At 35.9% G+C, this 17,553-nt stretch overlaps 2 protein-coding genes across 2 annotated transcripts; both read right to left on the reverse strand.

Moving 5' to 3' along the window:
* Window positions 1-8,843: 8,843 nt before the first annotated feature.
* Window positions 8,844-10,795, reverse strand: LOC111449627 (trihelix transcription factor ASIL2-like). Its single transcript, XM_023089603.1, has 2 exons — window positions 10,040-10,795; window positions 8,844-9,341 (listed from the first exon to the last, which is right to left on the reverse strand). The coding sequence occupies exons 1-2, from the start codon at window positions 10,601-10,603 to the stop codon at window positions 8,889-8,891; spliced, it is 1,017 nt and encodes a 338-aa protein (XP_022945371.1). The 5' UTR covers window positions 10,604-10,795; the 3' UTR covers window positions 8,844-8,888.
* Window positions 10,796-13,761: 2,966 nt separating this feature from the next.
* Window positions 13,762-16,138, reverse strand: LOC111449626 (aspartyl protease AED3-like). The gene is made up of 3 exons (XM_023089602.1): window positions 15,681-16,138; window positions 14,463-14,937; window positions 13,762-14,305 (listed from the first exon to the last, which is right to left on the reverse strand). Exons 1-3 carry the CDS (start codon window positions 16,107-16,109, stop codon window positions 13,950-13,952), a joined length of 1,260 nt encoding a protein of 419 aa, XP_022945370.1. The 5' UTR covers window positions 16,110-16,138; the 3' UTR covers window positions 13,762-13,949.
* Window positions 16,139-17,553: the final 1,415 nt, after the last annotated feature.

Raw genomic sequence — 17,553 nt, forward strand, 5'->3', positions numbered from 1 at the left:
TTAAAATAAATAAATAAATAAATAAATAAACAAAAACAAAAAAAAAAAAAAAAAAAAAAAAAAAAAAAAAAACTAGTGCACTGAATTGAGACGATTTGTCGTTTCCAATAAATTCCCCAAAATCACATTCTCCTTCTTTTACACATTTTTCACTTTTACGACAATTCGTTTCCACCAACCTAACTCTACAATTTTATCTTTTTATTTTATTTTATTTTATTTTTAAAAAATATTACATCATCATCGACACGAGTCGATACTCGACAAGGTTTCGAATGACGTGACGACAATATTTTTATAATTTAAAACTATATTTTAAATTGATTTGAATAATTATTAATAATAAATAAATCTTTAATTTAGCACGTAACTGATATTATTAGAATCGGACACATAAATGAATTATATCTATAATATTTATTTAATTTTAAGATGATATTAATATTATAAGCTTTTGTCTTATTTTATGTGTGTAATTTAATTATATTAAATACATAATGTTTGGATAAGGAGATTATAGATATAATATTCATTTAATTTAAAAAAAATGATTAATTACATTTAAAAAAAAGTTATGAAAATATAATAATTGATTAATGTTGCTTTATTAAAGTCAATATTGATGTTGGTCATGACTTCCAATCTTATGATTATTACAAAAATACCATACTGTATTTTTTTTTTAATTTATTTAACTTTATTCTATGTACATTTTCTTACACTAAATTATTTAACATGTTTTAAATAATTTAGTCCATTTTTGCAACAAATGGCATAATCTAGATGCTTTGGTAAAAAAATTTCAAATTGAACGGCCTTAGTCCATTGCCAGTAGATATTGTCTGTTTCGGCTCATTACGCATCGCTGTCAGCCTCACGATTTTAAAACGCATCTACTAGGGAGAGGTCTCTACACCTTTATAAGGAATGTTTCGTTCCCTTTTCCTACCGATGTAGGATCTCACAAAAAACATCCCTGGTCGACTTCTTCAGTTCGATTCAGTTTCAGTTAGTTCGGTTAGCTCGTAAAAAAATGTCTGTATACCTACTACTTTAGACAATCCTTGAATATGATTTAAGCTCGGTTTTCTGAATGAATCGAATATCTAAGAAATGATCAACTACGATGAGTTTAAGAGCACCAAAGTAAGCCTTAAATAGTGAAATTATTTAATGTATGAACAACACGTACCATATGGCCCTATTTATGTGTTATTATTTATGTTACGATATGTAAATGAGTTATGTGATGCATGTACTTTTGTTTATGTTTGATTATGACTGCTATGTTGATATGACCATGTTTATACGTTACAAGACACTATGATATACCATGTATGGTAAGCATGAATGAATTACCATGAATATGCATGTATGTCTCGTAAGACTGTGTATCGTTTCATTGAACCATGATTTTTAATGTGGGACTGCACATATATCGTATGTCGTATGATCTTGGATTATTTCTCCAGCATGTTATTTACGGACGCATTCGTGTTTCTTTCTTTTCCGTTGGTGAAGTGCGTGAGAGTTTAGGAGGTATATCAACGAACCCATGTGTATGTACTGGATCGTGTGCAACCGTGCTTAGAGAAGTACTAAACACTCAACCTTACCCAGAAAAAAGTAGAGCCCAAAGACCAATCATGCAAAATTGGGATTTTCGACATCCTCGCTGGCACTCGTTCCTTTCTCCAATCGATGTGGGACCCTCCCGCCAAATCCACTCCCTTTGGGACCAACATCCTTACTGGCACACCGCCTCGTGTCTACCCTCTTCGGGGAACAGCCAGCGTCCTTACTGGCACACCACCCCGTGTCTACCCCCTTCGGAGAACAGCCAGTGTCCTTACTAGCACGTCGCCTCGTGTCTACCCCCTTCGGGGAACAACCTCCTCGCTCACCGCCTCGTGTCTACCCCCTTTGGAGAACAGCCAACGTCCTTACTGGCATACTGCCTCGTGTTTACCCCCTTCGGGAAACAACCTCCTCGTTCACCCCCTTCGGGGAACAGCCAGCGTCCTTACCGGCACACCGCCCCGTGTCTACCCCCTTCGGGGAACAACCTCCTCGCTCACCGCCTCGTGTCTACCCCCTTTGGAGAACAACCAACGTCCTTACTGGCACGCTACCTTGTGTCTACCCCCTTCGGGGAACAACCTCCTCGCTCACCCCGTCGTGTTTACCCTCTTCGGGGAACAACCTCCTTGCTCACCCCCTCGTGTCTACCCTCTTCGGGGAACAGCCAACGTCCTTACTGGCACACCGCCTCGTGTCTACCCCCTTCGGAGAACAGCCAGCGTCCTTACTGGTACACCGCCTCGTGTCTACCCCCTTCGGGGAACAACCTCCTCACTCACCGCCTTGTGTTTACCCCCTTCGGAGTACAGCAAACGTCCTTACTAGCACACCACCTTGTGTCTACCCCCTTCGAGGAACAGCCAGCGTTCTTACTAGCACACCGCCTCGTATTTACCCCCTTCGGGGAACAACCTCCTCGATGGCTCTGATACCATTTGTAACGGCCCAAGTCCACCGCTAGCAGATATTGTCCTCTTTGGGCTTTCCCTTTTAGACTTCCCCTCAAGGCTTTTAAAACACGTATGCTAAGAAAAAGTTTCTACACCCTTATAAAGGGTGTTTCGTTCTCCTCCCCAACCAAGGTGGGATATCACACTTCTTAACGTTCATAATAATCTAAAAAAAACGATAGGTTGGGTCGGATTTGGTTGTAACTTTATTTTTTGGTTTGGGACGACCCGACCAAAAAAATATCAACCTATGATTCCATCAATATTTTTTATTTTTAAAAAATTCAACACAACCCAAACCAAAAAAAAAAAAAAAAGAATTTAACCCGACTCAACCTGGGTTAGATAGTTTGGATCGATCGAGTTCTCTAGTCATACCAACACCTCTATTGTTATTAGTAAATTTAGTTTATTTATTTAAAAAATAAAATAATTATATTTTTTAAAAAAGAAAAATATATCAATTAATTAAATTGATTGACTTTCATTGGAACTTGAATGAACATGCCTTTATATTCAATTCATTGTCTTTAATTGAAATTTGAATCTACACATATATTGTTCTATGAATGTGTAAAGTTCAAATTATTGTAACACAATTTATTTAATTTAATATTAAAATATTTAAAATTTGGTACGACCGGCCTTTCTTAGTCAATAGCTCGCTATTAAATGACGAGGAACAAAGTCTAATTTAATTCACGAGAAAATATTTCAAATAAATATATACTTAAAAGTACAGAATAAAACGTGTAAAGTCGGGCCTGAATTCAAACATAAAGATTTCTATTGTCTCGGTCTAGACAATTATGAACTTCAGGAGACTTGACAGGGACCCAAATAGCGACTAGTTCGGTCCACACTCGAGAGTGAACAGTAAGCTCTTGCTTTTTTAATATTAAATTAGTTTGGTCGAGATTTGATTAGAAACACTGTTATGATGTTTAAGGGTATAATTGTAAATCTACACCACTATTCTCATTCTAAAAAAATCAATTAATTTAAATGTTCCGTTTGAAGTTCGAGTTCGAGTTCGAGTTATCTCTTAGCTACACGTTCGGTCTATCTAATTTATTCTCAAAAGAAAAGATAATATAAATTAATACATTAATTATAGGTCACATATTTTCATTTATATCATATTATAAAATAATTCTCGAGCAACACTACTAATTTAAAATTTAAAATTTTAATATTTTAAAAACCCAATTAAAATTTATAATCTGACAAATTAATTTAATAATCATATAATTATAAAAAATATATTTCTCTCACATGAAAATCAATTTAGATAAATTAAATATATTTGGAATCAAATCTTTAAAAAAATAATAAAAATATATAAAATGGAATATTACGTTTTTGTTAGAAAATATAAATATTATTTTTTTAAAAAACAAGAGAAGATTTTGTTAATTATTATATTATAATGTTTTGAGATTCAATTCAACTAATTATTTAATTAATTAATGGTCTTTTTTAGACATCCGCATCCTAAACGGTGTCGTTTTCTTCAATGAATTTAATTATTTAATCATTTTGTTCCCGATTCAAAGAACCGAACCGCTGAAAAGCGAAAAGCTTTAATGTTTTATTTTTAAAAAAATAATAATATTTTTCGTTATGGTAAGGTGTCAATTAATTAATTAATTAATTTTTGTGCTTGAAACCGAAACGTAATCTGATGAATATATCGGGATCTGTCCGTTTGATTCGGTCCGATTCGGTTCTTCACCCGACACACTCTCTTCCAACCACATTCCCAATATATATATATATATATGTATGTATATATTCACATGTAATGTAATAAGTTATTACAATATGATAAGACATTAGATTATAAAATGTTACATTAATTTAAAATAATAAGACTTTCAACTTAGTATTAATGTTTTTATCTTTACAAAAATGTTACGTGTTCGGTTATATGGAGGTTGGTTCATACGAAATTTAGATGGCTGCCTCGTCAGAGTGTCGAGGTGAAGTGATGTCTTACTTGCTATGTGTTAACTTAGGGTAAAGGTGATCCATTGTGTCTGTGAGATCCTACATCGGTTGAAGAGTGGAACAAAGTATTATTTATAAGAGTGTAGAAATATTTCCCTAGTAGACGCGTTATCGACTAGCGGTGGGCTTTTGCTGTTTTTAGTGGTATCAAAGTTAGGCACCGAGCGGTGTATCACCAAGCGATTCGACATTAGTTGGAGACGGGAACGAAGTAATCCTTATAAGGGTGTGGAAACCTCTCGATACGTAACGGGTTAAAACAGACAATATCTGCTAGCGGTGAGTTTGAGTTGTTATAATGGTATCAGAGCTAGACACTGAGCGGTGTGTTAGCGAGGACGCTGGTTTTCACAGATATCTCGTATAGCTATGAAAACTCCCAATAAATTTACAAATAATAATAATAATAATAATTAATTCTTTTCATTAATAAAAAAAAAAGGTAAAAAATCGGTGGGTCCCACAAGGTAGAAATTCAAACGGCGGTGATGATTTCCTCGTCGAGTCCATAGATACTTCCACGCGCTAACCCCCAGAACGTCCCCACACCTATATAAACCCCCCTCCCCTTCAATTCCCTGTCAAAAAATCGTCGCCGCCGCACAAATTCAAAATCAAAATCGCCGCCGTCGTCTTTTCCGGATTCATTTCACACGCATTGCTGTCGGTAAGGGACATGATCAAATCGCCGATCGTCCGACGATTACTATGGTACGTTGCTTCAATTTAGTGTCCGTTCTCGTCCTCGCCGCCGTTGCGGTTTCCATGGTCGTTCTGCCGTTGGTTCTCCCGCCGCTACCACCGCCGCCGATTGCGCTTCTCTTCTTTCCGGTTGGAATCATGGCGGCGCTGCTACTCCTCGCCTTTTCTCCCTCCGATGTCGGCGTCGGAAACATCGTCGTTTGATGGAAATGGCGGATCATTGTGCCTTCCGGCGACGGCATTTTTTTTTTTTTTTTTTTTTTTTGTTTTTATTAAGATAAATTATGAGAGATTTTAGATATTTTTAATATAGATTCGATGTAGAAAATGAAAGAGCTTAGAAACGTTGTGAAAATGAAAGTGAATTTCTTTATTAATATAATTTGTTCCATTTTCCATATTTTTACAAAATGAATATTTCCTATTCATTTTTGCACGTCTCCGGAATAATTTACTAAGAAAACTCAATTCCATTCTCGATCTTTGTAAAAAAATCTATTCATTTTGATCAGTATCGGGCAAAGATTTCCTAAGAAAACTCGATTTTTGCAAAAATTTATGTTCATTTTAGCAGGTATCCAGAAAAGATTTCTGGTTGAAAACTCGATTTCATTCTCGATTTTTGCAAAATTTTCTAATCATTTCGGCAGGAATTAGGCAAAGATTCTATGTCGAAAACGGGCACGATTATTTAAAATTATTTCTAATGGATAATTTTCCTGGTACAAAATCATTATAATAAATTCAATTATATTAAAGAATTAATATATGGTTCGGCCGAAATTTTAACAAATTATATATAAAAGGTCGGAGACCCGAGAATAATCTGATCTTTGACCCATTTAACTAACGAGAAAAAATCTTTTATTAATTTATTTTTGGTTTAAACAAGTTTAAGAATTTATTTAATATATATAAATATGGACAATTATTTAATTTTTAAAAGATTTAATATAATTTTGGTTTTTTTAAATATATAAATAAAAAGGGTAACAAAATAAAATTATATTCTTTACGTTCAAATTTAAAAGAATAAAATACCTTACCCATATGGAGTTTTAACAACTTTTGAAGGAGATGTGCGTGCATGACACGCGCCATGGAACGTGCGTGGTAAAAGCAAGATGGTGGAAAAAGAACAGAGGTTTAAACGGGTCTCTTGTTGGGGCAGAATTTTGTTGACCGTGGGCCTGTCGGTTGGTTGGGCCTTTTTTTTTTTTTTTTTACCTAAATACCCTTATTATTTTTCTTTTTTCTAAATAGTCCCTATAATTTAATGAAAATTTTATAAATAGTCATAGGGACTAATTATCAAAATTTTAAAATAATTCTTTAAAACTATAGGGACTGAATTTGCAATTTAAATTATGATCGATAAGATTCTTTTAATTCTTTTTTAAATTCTAAACATATTTATCAAAACATTTATATTATCATCGAAATCTATGAAACTATAGGGACCGATATATTTCATCAATAGTGGGCTCCGCACAAGTGGTTTAATCTCTTGTTCATTCGGACTTTATACGTTTAAAATGTAGCTATTAAAGGCTTAAAAAAGAATCTCGAGGCCACCACTAGTAGACATTGTTCGTTTTTGCTCGTTATGTATCATTATCAGCCTCATGATTTTAAAACGCGTTTACTAGGGAGAGGTTCCTGCGTCCGTATAAAAAATGATTTGTTTCCTTCTCCAACCGACGTGGGATCTCACAGTTCACTAATTCAATTCAAATAAGTAACATGGTTATGTCGGGATTGTCTTTATTCTAAATCCCAAACATGGGTCGTTACAATTTAGTTCATTTTAATTGGACGTGTTTAAAAAAGTTTAAATTTTAGAATTTAAAAGAAATTATGAGATCTTAAAACATTAATTATTTGTTAAGCATATCACATGAAACCCTTATCATAAGTTGAACAACAAAATGTTAATGTTGAAAGTAACATAATATTATTATTTTTATAAACTTTATTTTATTTTATTTTATTGAATTGAATAATTTATATTAATAATTGAAATTCTCATGGAATAAAATTATAATTTTATTTTATTTTATTTTTATAAGTAATAATTTTATTCTAAAATTTTAAAGTTTTATTTCACTTTGATATTAAAATTGGGCATTTTTCAAACATTATTATAAATTATTTTGTTGGGAATTAAATTAATAAGATAAAATATTTTTTAATACTAAAAAAAATAAACCAATTAAAGTTTGTAAAAAGTTGGCTTTATATTTTCTATTTTTAAGATTTCCTAATATTGCATAATATTTTCTATTTAAATTTTATTATTATTTTTCTCTTTTTTTTACCACGTGGAGGATCTCCATATCTCATTATTGATTTGGCAAATCTAAGCCAATTCTTAATGGGCCAAGGCCCAAGGCCCATGGCCCACTTACTCCTTGGGAGGGCTAATTAAGTTTTTACCTTAGTAATTTTAAAGGTTAATTAGTTTTAGGGTTAAAAAGAAGAGGGTAATTTTGAAAAATTTTGCATGGAGGTAGTGATTTCATATCGTACTTAAAATAGTGTCGTTTGTGTCATTCATCTTGATAAATATCGAACTAACCCTAAAGAGTAAGGCCCTCGCCACTCGTTCTTTAGCTTCTGTTCAATCTCGTCTTAGACATCGTTTTTCTTTACGATACTGCCATTCATGCCTAGACTGTCTCTCATGGCTTCTTGCCCTCTCTCCCGTTCTCCCCTTTCTTATTCTCCATTTGAAGTCATTGCCTTGCTCTCCCCTCTCAGTTTGAAGTTGTCGTCGCTCCCTGTCCTTTTTGAACTACAAATAGAGCCCTCTTAAGATCCAAAACTCGATCAATATAATAAAAATTGGTAAAAATAGAACGATCAATCGATTTGTTGACTACACACCTAAACTGTAACCCGTATGAAAATTAAGAGTATTTGATGTTTATAAGCCGTATTAGTGATTGTTGTGACTTGTAAATGTTTGATAGTTGACTTTTATAAGATTTTTTTTTTTTTAAGTAATTAAGAAAACAGAAAACCGACAACTCAATCCAATTAAAAAAATAAAGAGTTGGGCTGTGAACTCTGTGCAAGTTGCTCGGGCCACCAACCCAAGTAACTGAAAATTTTGGGTTGACCCAAATGATTTTTCCAAGCCAACCCGTTTAGACCACTACTGTGATGTCCCACATTGGTTGAGGAGGAGAACAAACCACCATTTATAAGGGTGTGGAAACCTTCCTCTAGCAAGCGCGTTTTAATCCCTTGAGGGGACCGAAGAGGACAATATCTATTAGTAGTGAATCTGAGCTGTTACAAATGGTATCAGAGCCAGACACCGGACGATGTGTCAGCCTTCTCGCTGTTCCCTGAAGGGGGGTAGACACGAGGCGGTGCCAGTAAGTACGCTAGCCCCAAAGGGGGGTGGATTTGGGGTCGGTCCCACAATGATGGGAGGAAGAAAAGAGTGCCAGCGAGGACGTGCGTCTCGAAGGGGGGTGGATTGTGATGGAAACAGAGCTTTTAAAGCCTTGAGAGGAAGCCCGAAAAAGAAAGCCCAAAAAGGACAATATCTGTTAACGGTGGATCGGGGCTGTTACACCTACAAGTTGCTCGTTAAGAATAAAATTAAGGTTTGTAATGATTATTAATGATGATTGTTTAATTAAATGAAGTGGGCCTCCCAATCCTTGATGAAGAATCAGCAGCCTTGCTACCAGCTGCAAAGAGCTTAGCAATCTCCAGCTGAGTGTTAGCAATAATCTCTGTTCTTTTCAGATCCATTTCTCCTCTTTTAGCCTCTGCTTCAGCTCTCATCCTTTCGATATCCCTCATCGTCTCCATTCTCGTTTGCTCCGACCTCGTCACGACCTCAGCTAGCCACCGAATGCTGCTAGCGATCTCATCCAGCTCGTCCGACATCCTCGTTTTCTTCTTCTTCTTCTTCTTCATCTTCGTCTTCTTTGCTTTTGGTTGTTGTTTCGATCTTAGCTTCTCGTTGTCGCTGTATGGCATTGCTGGTGTGCTACTATCTGTCTCCAGTACAACGTTGTTGTTGTTGTTCTTGTTCTTTTCCTCCTTATCTGATACTCTTGTTTCATCAACTCTATCCTCCTGCTAATAATGTCAATTTGTCTCAAAAAATACCTTAAAACTTTCAAATATACTGTTCTGCTCCCAAAAAATGTTCAGTTTAAAAAATACCCTTGAACTTTTAAAAATTTCATTAATGCCATTCAAACTCTTGAAAAATTTAAAAATACTGTTACGGCTAGTATTATCTGTTAAAAAAAAAATACTCGTAAACTTTTGAAAATGACATTAATACCCTTAAACTTTATAATAAATAAAAGTTTATATGGACAGAAACACGTACCTATACTTTATAGATTATTTTAAAGGTAAATACCTTTAAACTTTTTTTTTTTTAATTTTATTTTAAAGATTACGAGTGTTAATGCTAATTTTAAAAATTTATGGGTATTTCAAAAAACGTGGTACTGAAAATTCTTTCCATGTATTATCGGTAAGGGTAATTTTGTATTTTTTTAAAAAGTTTTAAGGATATTAACATATATATATTTTTTAATGTTTGAAATAAACTATTAATAATGGTATTTTTTTAATTTTAATTTTTTTTTAGATTTAAGGGTATTTTTTTAAAATAATAAACTTTTAAGGGTATTATTAAAAGTTTAATCTTTTTAAAAAATATATAAAATTTGTAAATAATTTTATTAATTAAAAAAAGAAAAGTAAAAGGGACAAAGAGCTATAGCCAATAAAAGTGGTTCAAAAGAGAAATCAATCACCTTTGGAATAATCCCATCAACACCATTAGATCCAAGACAATTCAGCGTCGCCTCGAAGGGCGGAGGAGGCGGCGGCGGTGGCGGCGGCGCATCAACCAGAATCACCGACGTGGCAAGAGGAGGTGGTTGAGTGTTTCCCCGGAGCAAGAGATCAAGGCGATGATACAACGGCCAGGAGGAGGAAGCAGCGGCGGCGTCAACGGCGGAGGCCGATTCGGAACGATACCGCTTCTTCATGGACTCAATTTTATTCTTACACTGCGTTTGAGTCTTAGGCGATTTGGTGAAGTTAGCCCTTGAAGAGACATGACGAGCCACATCTTCCCAATCATGGCCTTTGAGTTTGGCTCTATTTCTAAGAACCCATTTGGATTCATATGCTTCCAAGAGGGTGGCGACCGCGCCTTCGCTCCATTCGTCGCGTTTGAGGCGGTCACCGACCGTGGAAGAAAGGGCTTTTTTTGGAGAAGGGTCGCCGTGCGTGGCGGCGGAGGGAAGAGGAGGGTGGTGGTGGTGGTGGTTTGTGTCGGAGATGGGTGGAGATGGAGTGGGGTTGATATCCATGGAAGAGAAGGGTTTGCATGCTAGGGCAAGAGGGAGTTTAGGTTTTAAGTTGCCCTTTTGTTAATTAGCTGCTAACATCTTCCAATACCAAAAGGTTTGAGCTTTTGGGAATATGACCACTAGCGTTGTTGAGAGACAATTGGAGAATATCTTCCTAGTGGCCAACTATAAATGGGTATTAATTCTAAATTTTGATAGACGTTTTACGAGCACACAAGCAGCGTGATGATGAAGATTTGAACTTTTGACTATGAGAAAAAGTATGAACGTGATATTAGCTGTTGGTTTATGGTCTGGTCGATAAAATGGATAATACTAAAACAGTGAAAGATAGGTGACAAAAGTGTCAAAAGGTTGACATTCTTTCGGTATGGAGATTGTGTGATTTGTTCTAATGAACGATCGATAGAAAAAAAATATCTTTGTTACGTACACTTTAATAATTGGAACCCATCGTTAGTAGATATCGTTCGTTTTGGCCTGGTACGCATCTCTGTTAGTTTCAGGGTTTTAAAACGTGTTTGCTAGGGAGGTTTCCACGCCCTTGTGAGCATGCATGCCCTCTTGGGGGCCTAGTGTCCTGGCTGGCATGTCGCCTTTTGTTTAGCTCTGATACTATTTGTAACCGCTCAAATCTACCGCTAGCAGATATTATTCATTTTGGCTTGTTACGTATTGGTGTCGGCCTCACGATTTTAAAATGTGTTTGCTAGAGAGAGGTTTCCACGCTCTTATAAGGAATGTTTTATTCCTCTCTCTAACCGATGTGGGATCTGAGATCTCACAATCCACGCCTTCTTGGAGGCCTAGCGTCCTCGTTGGCGCACTGCCTGGTGTCTGACTTTGATACCATTTGTAATAGCTCAAACCCACCATTAGTAAATATTGTCCGTTTTTTGTCCGTTACGTATCGCTGTCAGTCTCGCAGTTTTAAAATGAGTTTGCTAAGGATAGATTTTCACACACTTATAAGGAATGTTTTGTTTCTCTCTCCAACCGATGTTGGATTTGGGATCTCACAATCCACCCCCCTCGGAGGTCTAGCTTCCTCGTTGGCACACCACCCGATATCTAACTCTGATACCATTTGTAATAGCTCAAACCCACCGCTAGCAGATATTGTCCACTTTGACACGTTACATATCATCATCAGTCTCACAGTTTTAAAACGAGTTTGCTAGGGATAGGTTTCCACACCCTTATAAGGAATGTTTTGTTCCTCTCTCCAACCGATGTGGGATTTGGGATCTCACAATCCACCCCCCTTGGAGATCTAGCGTCCTCGTTAACACACCGCCCAGTGTCTGACTCTAATACCATTTGTAACAGCTCAAACCCACCGCTAGCAAATATTGTCCGTTTTGGCTTAATACATATCGACATCAACCTCACAGTTTTACAACGCGTTTGCTAGTTAGAAATTTCCACACCCTTATAAAAAATGTTTCATTCCCCTCTCCAACTAATGTAGGATCTACGATCTCACATACACAGTAACAAATACAAGTAGTTCCAACAACTTTACAATCTACACGAATCAAACTATCATTAATTCCATTCCTCCGTAATTGTTCAATTACAGCCCAACGCACTGCTTCAGTGGCTCAATATAAAAAACGATCAGCTCTATAACTTTTAGTGTCATATCTTCCAACACCAAATCGAGTACGGTGCGGTTTGCAATATGGTGGAGTTTTAGTTGGAAACTAAAATAATTGAAAGAAATAATAAGAGGAATGAGAAAGGGACATGGAACCACTAGCATTTGGGGAAAAAAAAGGCAATAGAGAGTAAGTGGGCAACCTAAAGGCATAATGAATTGATATCACTCTTTGTCAAATGAGTTAATAATTAAAACCCTAAAAAAAAATTATTATTATTATTTATTTATTTTTAGAGTGATATGCTTTTAGGGTTTTGGTAGCTTTGATATCAAGCCAATCCCATCCCATATCCATTGAGCATATATGTCTAAAAGATATTTTTTTTTTTTTTTTGTTCATCGTTCAAAATTCTTTTACTATTTGTTATATCACGGGTTATATTAAAAATAATTATATTAAAATTGAGTTGTAAATCATAGTTGTCTTTTACGATCCCGTAAAAAGTAAATAACTCGTTCCTACTGGTTTTTATACCTAATAATGTTGTTGGATTAGGTAAATTTACAAATTCAAAATAAAATGATTATCAAACGAGTCAATAATAGTCGGTAATAAGATTAAATGGTAACAGAGAAAATGAGCGGTGGGAGAGTAAGACGTGGTGGGTTAGCCACGTGGGCCTGTCGCCCACCCGAATTTACCACCACCACTAGCTTAACGGGTAGTACCGTCTCCACCACCACCGGCCAATGTGCCAAAAAAAAAAAGCCTTGGAAATATTAAAAGTTGCACTTTAAATGGATTCCCTTTCTCTCTTTTGATAGCCTTTTGCTTTACACATTTTTAATAAATAAATAAATAAATATATAATGTTTTAGAAATAATTATCAAATGGGTCCTAAAAAATAATTTTCTAACAAATTTTTCTATATATATATATATTTTTTTTAGTAATACTAAAAAATATAAATGTTTTTTTTTTAATTTTTAAAATGTTTTTATACTTTATTTATTTTATATTTCCACTCAAAAATCGTTGAATTAAATTTTTTTAAAAAAAAAATTGAATTGAGTTGAATTTTTGAAAAATAGAAAAGAATAACCTGACAACCTAAAAATAGAGACATGTACGGTGGATAAATAAGATTTTTTAAATAATTTTTTTAAGAAAAAAATAACCAGACAACACAGCTCAATCCAACCTGAAAATAGAGAGTTGAGTTGAGTTATAAAGTGAGTTACTCCAGTTACCAATCCAATCAATTTGAAATTTCAGATTGTTTCAAAAGATTTTTCCTACTTAATACCGTCCAAATGAATGTTCTCAAACAAAACCGAACCTATGATAGGTAAAAAGTTATTTAGTGGAGTTGTGATTCCGACCATTAGATGCATAAACGGTCAAACCACAATTTTTTTTTTTTTTTTTATGTGTCGTCTCAAATATTCTTTTCTTGTAGATCGTATTTTAATTTTGTCCACATGGTTCGAATAAAACATCATAATTATATTAATGGTCTTTGAAAAATAAATTTAAAATTAAATATTTTTATTAAAATGTCAAACTAATAATAAATAAAAAGAAACACAATAACACAACCATAAAAACACTCTTTTCAATTCAACACCAATTCAAAATTACTATTTTACCCCCTTCCCATAACCAACTCAAACCATGACCGGACACTCTTATCCTAAGACCTCCGAAAGTAAAACATCACCGGAATCGGAGACGACACGTTCTAAGAGCACGGTTCGCGGGCGACACCGACACGGGAATTGGGAATGTCGAAGACGATACGGTGGTTTTGTTGTTGCATGTTGGCAATAACGTTGAGGACAGAGTTGACATTGTCGGGCGCCGAGGCCATGGCAAGGCAGGTGGTGGATCCGGCGGTGCTGTGGATGAGGAAGTTGTCCGGTGGGAGAGTGACGTTCATTGCGTCGAACATGAAGGTTATGGTGGGGGAGACGATGGGGACGGTGTAGCAAGTGTCGAAGCCACCAAGAGATGAGACGGTTGCGTTGCCTACTCTTCGCTGGAACTCGTCCCTCACTGCCGTGTACGCCGGCGCCACTAGTCTTGTGAACGTCGTTCCTGAATAATTATACCAATCAAAATTAAACTTACATTTAATAATATGATCATAAGCTATCGTAATTTTGTTTTTTATTTTTTAAATGTATGATTTATTTATAAATATATGATCATTCCTTAAATTAGTTAATCTAGGATTCCCGACAAACAATCTTACCTGAATCAATGATGGTGCCGGAGCCCGTGGCGGTGTTAAACGCGAAAGCACTAGAAGGAATGTCGACGACTTTACTACCAACTCTAATCCCGATCAAATTGACATAATACAACGACGACCGTCTCGGGTTGCGGAGGAGCGGTGTGTACTTAATCCTCTTAGGCTGAGCCACTGGCCCGAGCCGCAACGACCCAGAAAAGCTAGCCGATTTGAAGCTGGGAAGGCAGTAGGAGAATGTGGACTGGTACAGACTCTGGGTCTGCGACAAGAGCGACAATGAGCCACGGCCCAGCCCCAATAGCCCCTGCGGCGGCACTGAGCTCCCGGTGGCCTTCGTGATGCACCCGAATGTGAACGCCGGAACCGAGTCCCTAGCCAGCGTTATGTTGTCTTGAACCAAATCCGCCGCCACCGTCGAGCTGCCGTATGTCATGTTGAAACCGCACGCGCTGGTACCGCAACTGGGGTTCGGTACCTGAGATTAACGTTAAAAGAAATTTTGTGAGTCATAAATATTTTTTCAAATTCTAAAATTAATTATAAATTTAAATATAATCTTATTTCATACTAAAATTCCAAATTTTAATTTTGACAATTCATAACCTAAATTTATGATTTGGTTAAAAGTAAAAAAAAAAAAATTAAATTAATAAAAAACCTCTTAAATTTTGTAATTGGTTTAAAATATATACTTAAATTTTCAAAAATACCCTCCAATTTTTTTTTCTAAAAGTCAAATAGTTTTAAATAAAATATTAATATTTTTTATTTAAATAAGTTTAGAATATTATTAAAACTTTTAAGAGTACATTAAATTAATTAAAATTTCTATAAAAAAATGTTTAAAAAATTCAATAATATTAAATAAAATTATTAAAAAATTACAATAAGTGTATTTTATCTTTTATTTTTAAATGGTAAGATTATTATTAGTACAAAAATAAATAATATATTTATTAATTAGAAAAAAAAAAACAAGAGATCACGTGCAAGTGTGGACAGGGAATTGGAAAAATTTGTTGGTCCGTGACTGAACAGTCAGTCGGTGACTGACAGACAGACATTATAGAGATACCCAATAGTATATGAAAATAAAAAGACTTTTTTTTTTAATTAGTACGGAAATCCAATAAGAACTGTTTTTCTGACAATAATGCCCTTAAAATATCATGAATTTATTTATTTATTTATAATTAAAGAAAATGGAGTGGGCCCTACCTGGCTGCATTGCGGGGACTGGCAGGGGAGCGGCCGGAAGGAGGAGGATTGATCAGAGGAGAAAACGGAGGTTCCCGGGCAGCCCACGCAGCCGGAACACGGAATCCACGTGGCATCATTGCTGGTATCCAGGGCCAATAGCAGCGTCTGGGCAGGGGTTCCGATGTTTGCCCGGACCACGTACGACGGGCTCTGGATCACCTGGCGGCCGGAGGCGATGGGCGCGTCGGAGCGGCGGGCGACTAGGGAGGAGAGTAGCTGGAGACGAGCTTCGTCCTTGGCCTGCATTTGGAGTACTCCGTCGGCCCATGACAGCGGCTTGGAATGGATGGAGATGTGGAAGACGCGGAGGGAGCCGCCGGAAGCGGCGGCGAGGAGGCGGAGGAGGAGGAGGAGAGAGAGGAGGAAAGTGGAGGGTTTTGTGTTCATGGCTTTTGATTTGAATTAGAGTGTGGATTGTGATAATGACGAAGGGGTATTTATAGTCCATTAAGCTTTTATCAAAATAAATAATTATTTTAATTTTCAAAATTATAGAAATTATGTTTTAAATTACAAAATTAACCAAATTATTAGATGCACATTTGGGAGTCTGGAACAGTATAGCACTCATTTTGGAGTGGACTATCCTGGGTTTACCGTGGGTACAATAATTGGTACACCAGAAGTGCGTCCTTCGAGGTTCTCTCGAGCTAGGGCAACATCCTCTCAATGCTCTAATACGTACACTGCATATGGATAGAACTATCTCACGACGTTCTGAACCCAGCTCATGTAATGGCCAAAGTTTCATTCTTGCGAACATACTCCCCTGGCGGGATACTTAAACGCGTTAGCTATAGCACTGCACGGGTCGATACGCACAGCGCCTAGTATCCATCGTTTACGGCTAGGATTACTGGGGTATCTAATCCCATTCGCTCCCTTAACTTTCGTCTCTCAGTGTTAGTGTCGGCCCAGTAGAGTGCTTTTATTGTTGGTATTCTTTTTGATCTCTACACATTTAAACAACCCAATCCTTGGAACATACAGCACGAATATGAAATTTTTCAAAATTTATTGATTAATTATTAAAGTTCGTAAAAAAAATTCTCGAACTACATTAAATAATACTTTAGAATAAAATTAAAGATGATATATTTAAAACTATGTTCCCATTTTTATATCAAAAAATGAATTTATGGTTTTTTTTTCTTTCACGATTGGTAGTGGTATAGGGCTAAGAGGAATAGGGATCGGGAATCTAAGACAAAGAGTTAGTATTTGTTTCGAGTATGCAAAGGTAGCCTGTGAGTACTAACATGGTCAGCCAATCGAGCGCGATAGGTATTCTTTTAGTTCAACGTGAAGGGATAGAGATTGAATCTTGTCTTAACGAGTTGAATGATTTTGAGCTCGACTGAATTTAAGTAATATTAAATAGGGACAGAAATACGAGAGAATATTCTTGTGGGAGTGGAATGGAATCATTATGAGAATGTAAATGGGGATGGGGATGGGGATGGAGACGGGGACCGGGAGTTGTTTTTGGGGAACAGAGTGGACTCCATTTCATCGTTGGAACTCTCGTGCCAATTCATATCTCTCTTCCCCACTTCCATTTCTCTTTAGGATTCTCCCGCTCAATTTTAAAATTTAATAATGATGAATTGATAAACTTTTCAATTATTTGAACTAACACAACCTAAACTATACGAGTCAGGTTGAATTGATCAGATTTTTTTGAACACTCTTAATTGTCTTCCACAAAAAAAAATTGATGAACAAACGTGTTGTCGTTCCATTTTGGTCTGGATATCTATACAGTATTCTATATTCAAGAAAGATCGTTAGAACAAGTTGTTGATGTCTCGATACTAATATAAGTAGCTTG

The sequence above is a fragment of the Cucurbita moschata genome, unplaced genomic scaffold (assembly GCF_002738365.1).
Source record: "Cucurbita moschata cultivar Rifu unplaced genomic scaffold, Cmos_1.0 Cmo_Scf00011, whole genome shotgun sequence".
In the NCBI taxonomy this organism is placed as follows: Eukaryota; Viridiplantae; Streptophyta; class Magnoliopsida; order Cucurbitales; family Cucurbitaceae; genus Cucurbita; species Cucurbita moschata.

Coding starts and splice junctions, on each gene's coding strand:
- LOC111449627 (XM_023089603.1), bottom strand. CDS start 10,603: ATGGATATCAACCCCACTCCATCTCCACCCATCTCCGACACAAACCAC. Junction 9,342..10,039: donor TTGATGGGATTATTCCAAAG/GTGATTGATTTC, acceptor CATTATTAGCAG/GAGGATAGAGTTGATGAAAC.
- LOC111449626 (XM_023089602.1), bottom strand. CDS start 16,109: ATGAACACAAAACCCTCCACTTTCCTCCTCTCTCTCCTCCTCCTCCTC. Junction 14,938..15,680: donor AGTCCCCGCAATGCAGCCAG/GTAGGGCCCACT, acceptor CGTTAATCTCAG/GTACCGAACCCCAGTTGCGG. Junction 14,306..14,462: donor CGGCACCATCATTGATTCAG/GTAAGATTGTTT, acceptor ATAATTATTCAG/GAACGACGTTCACAAGACTA.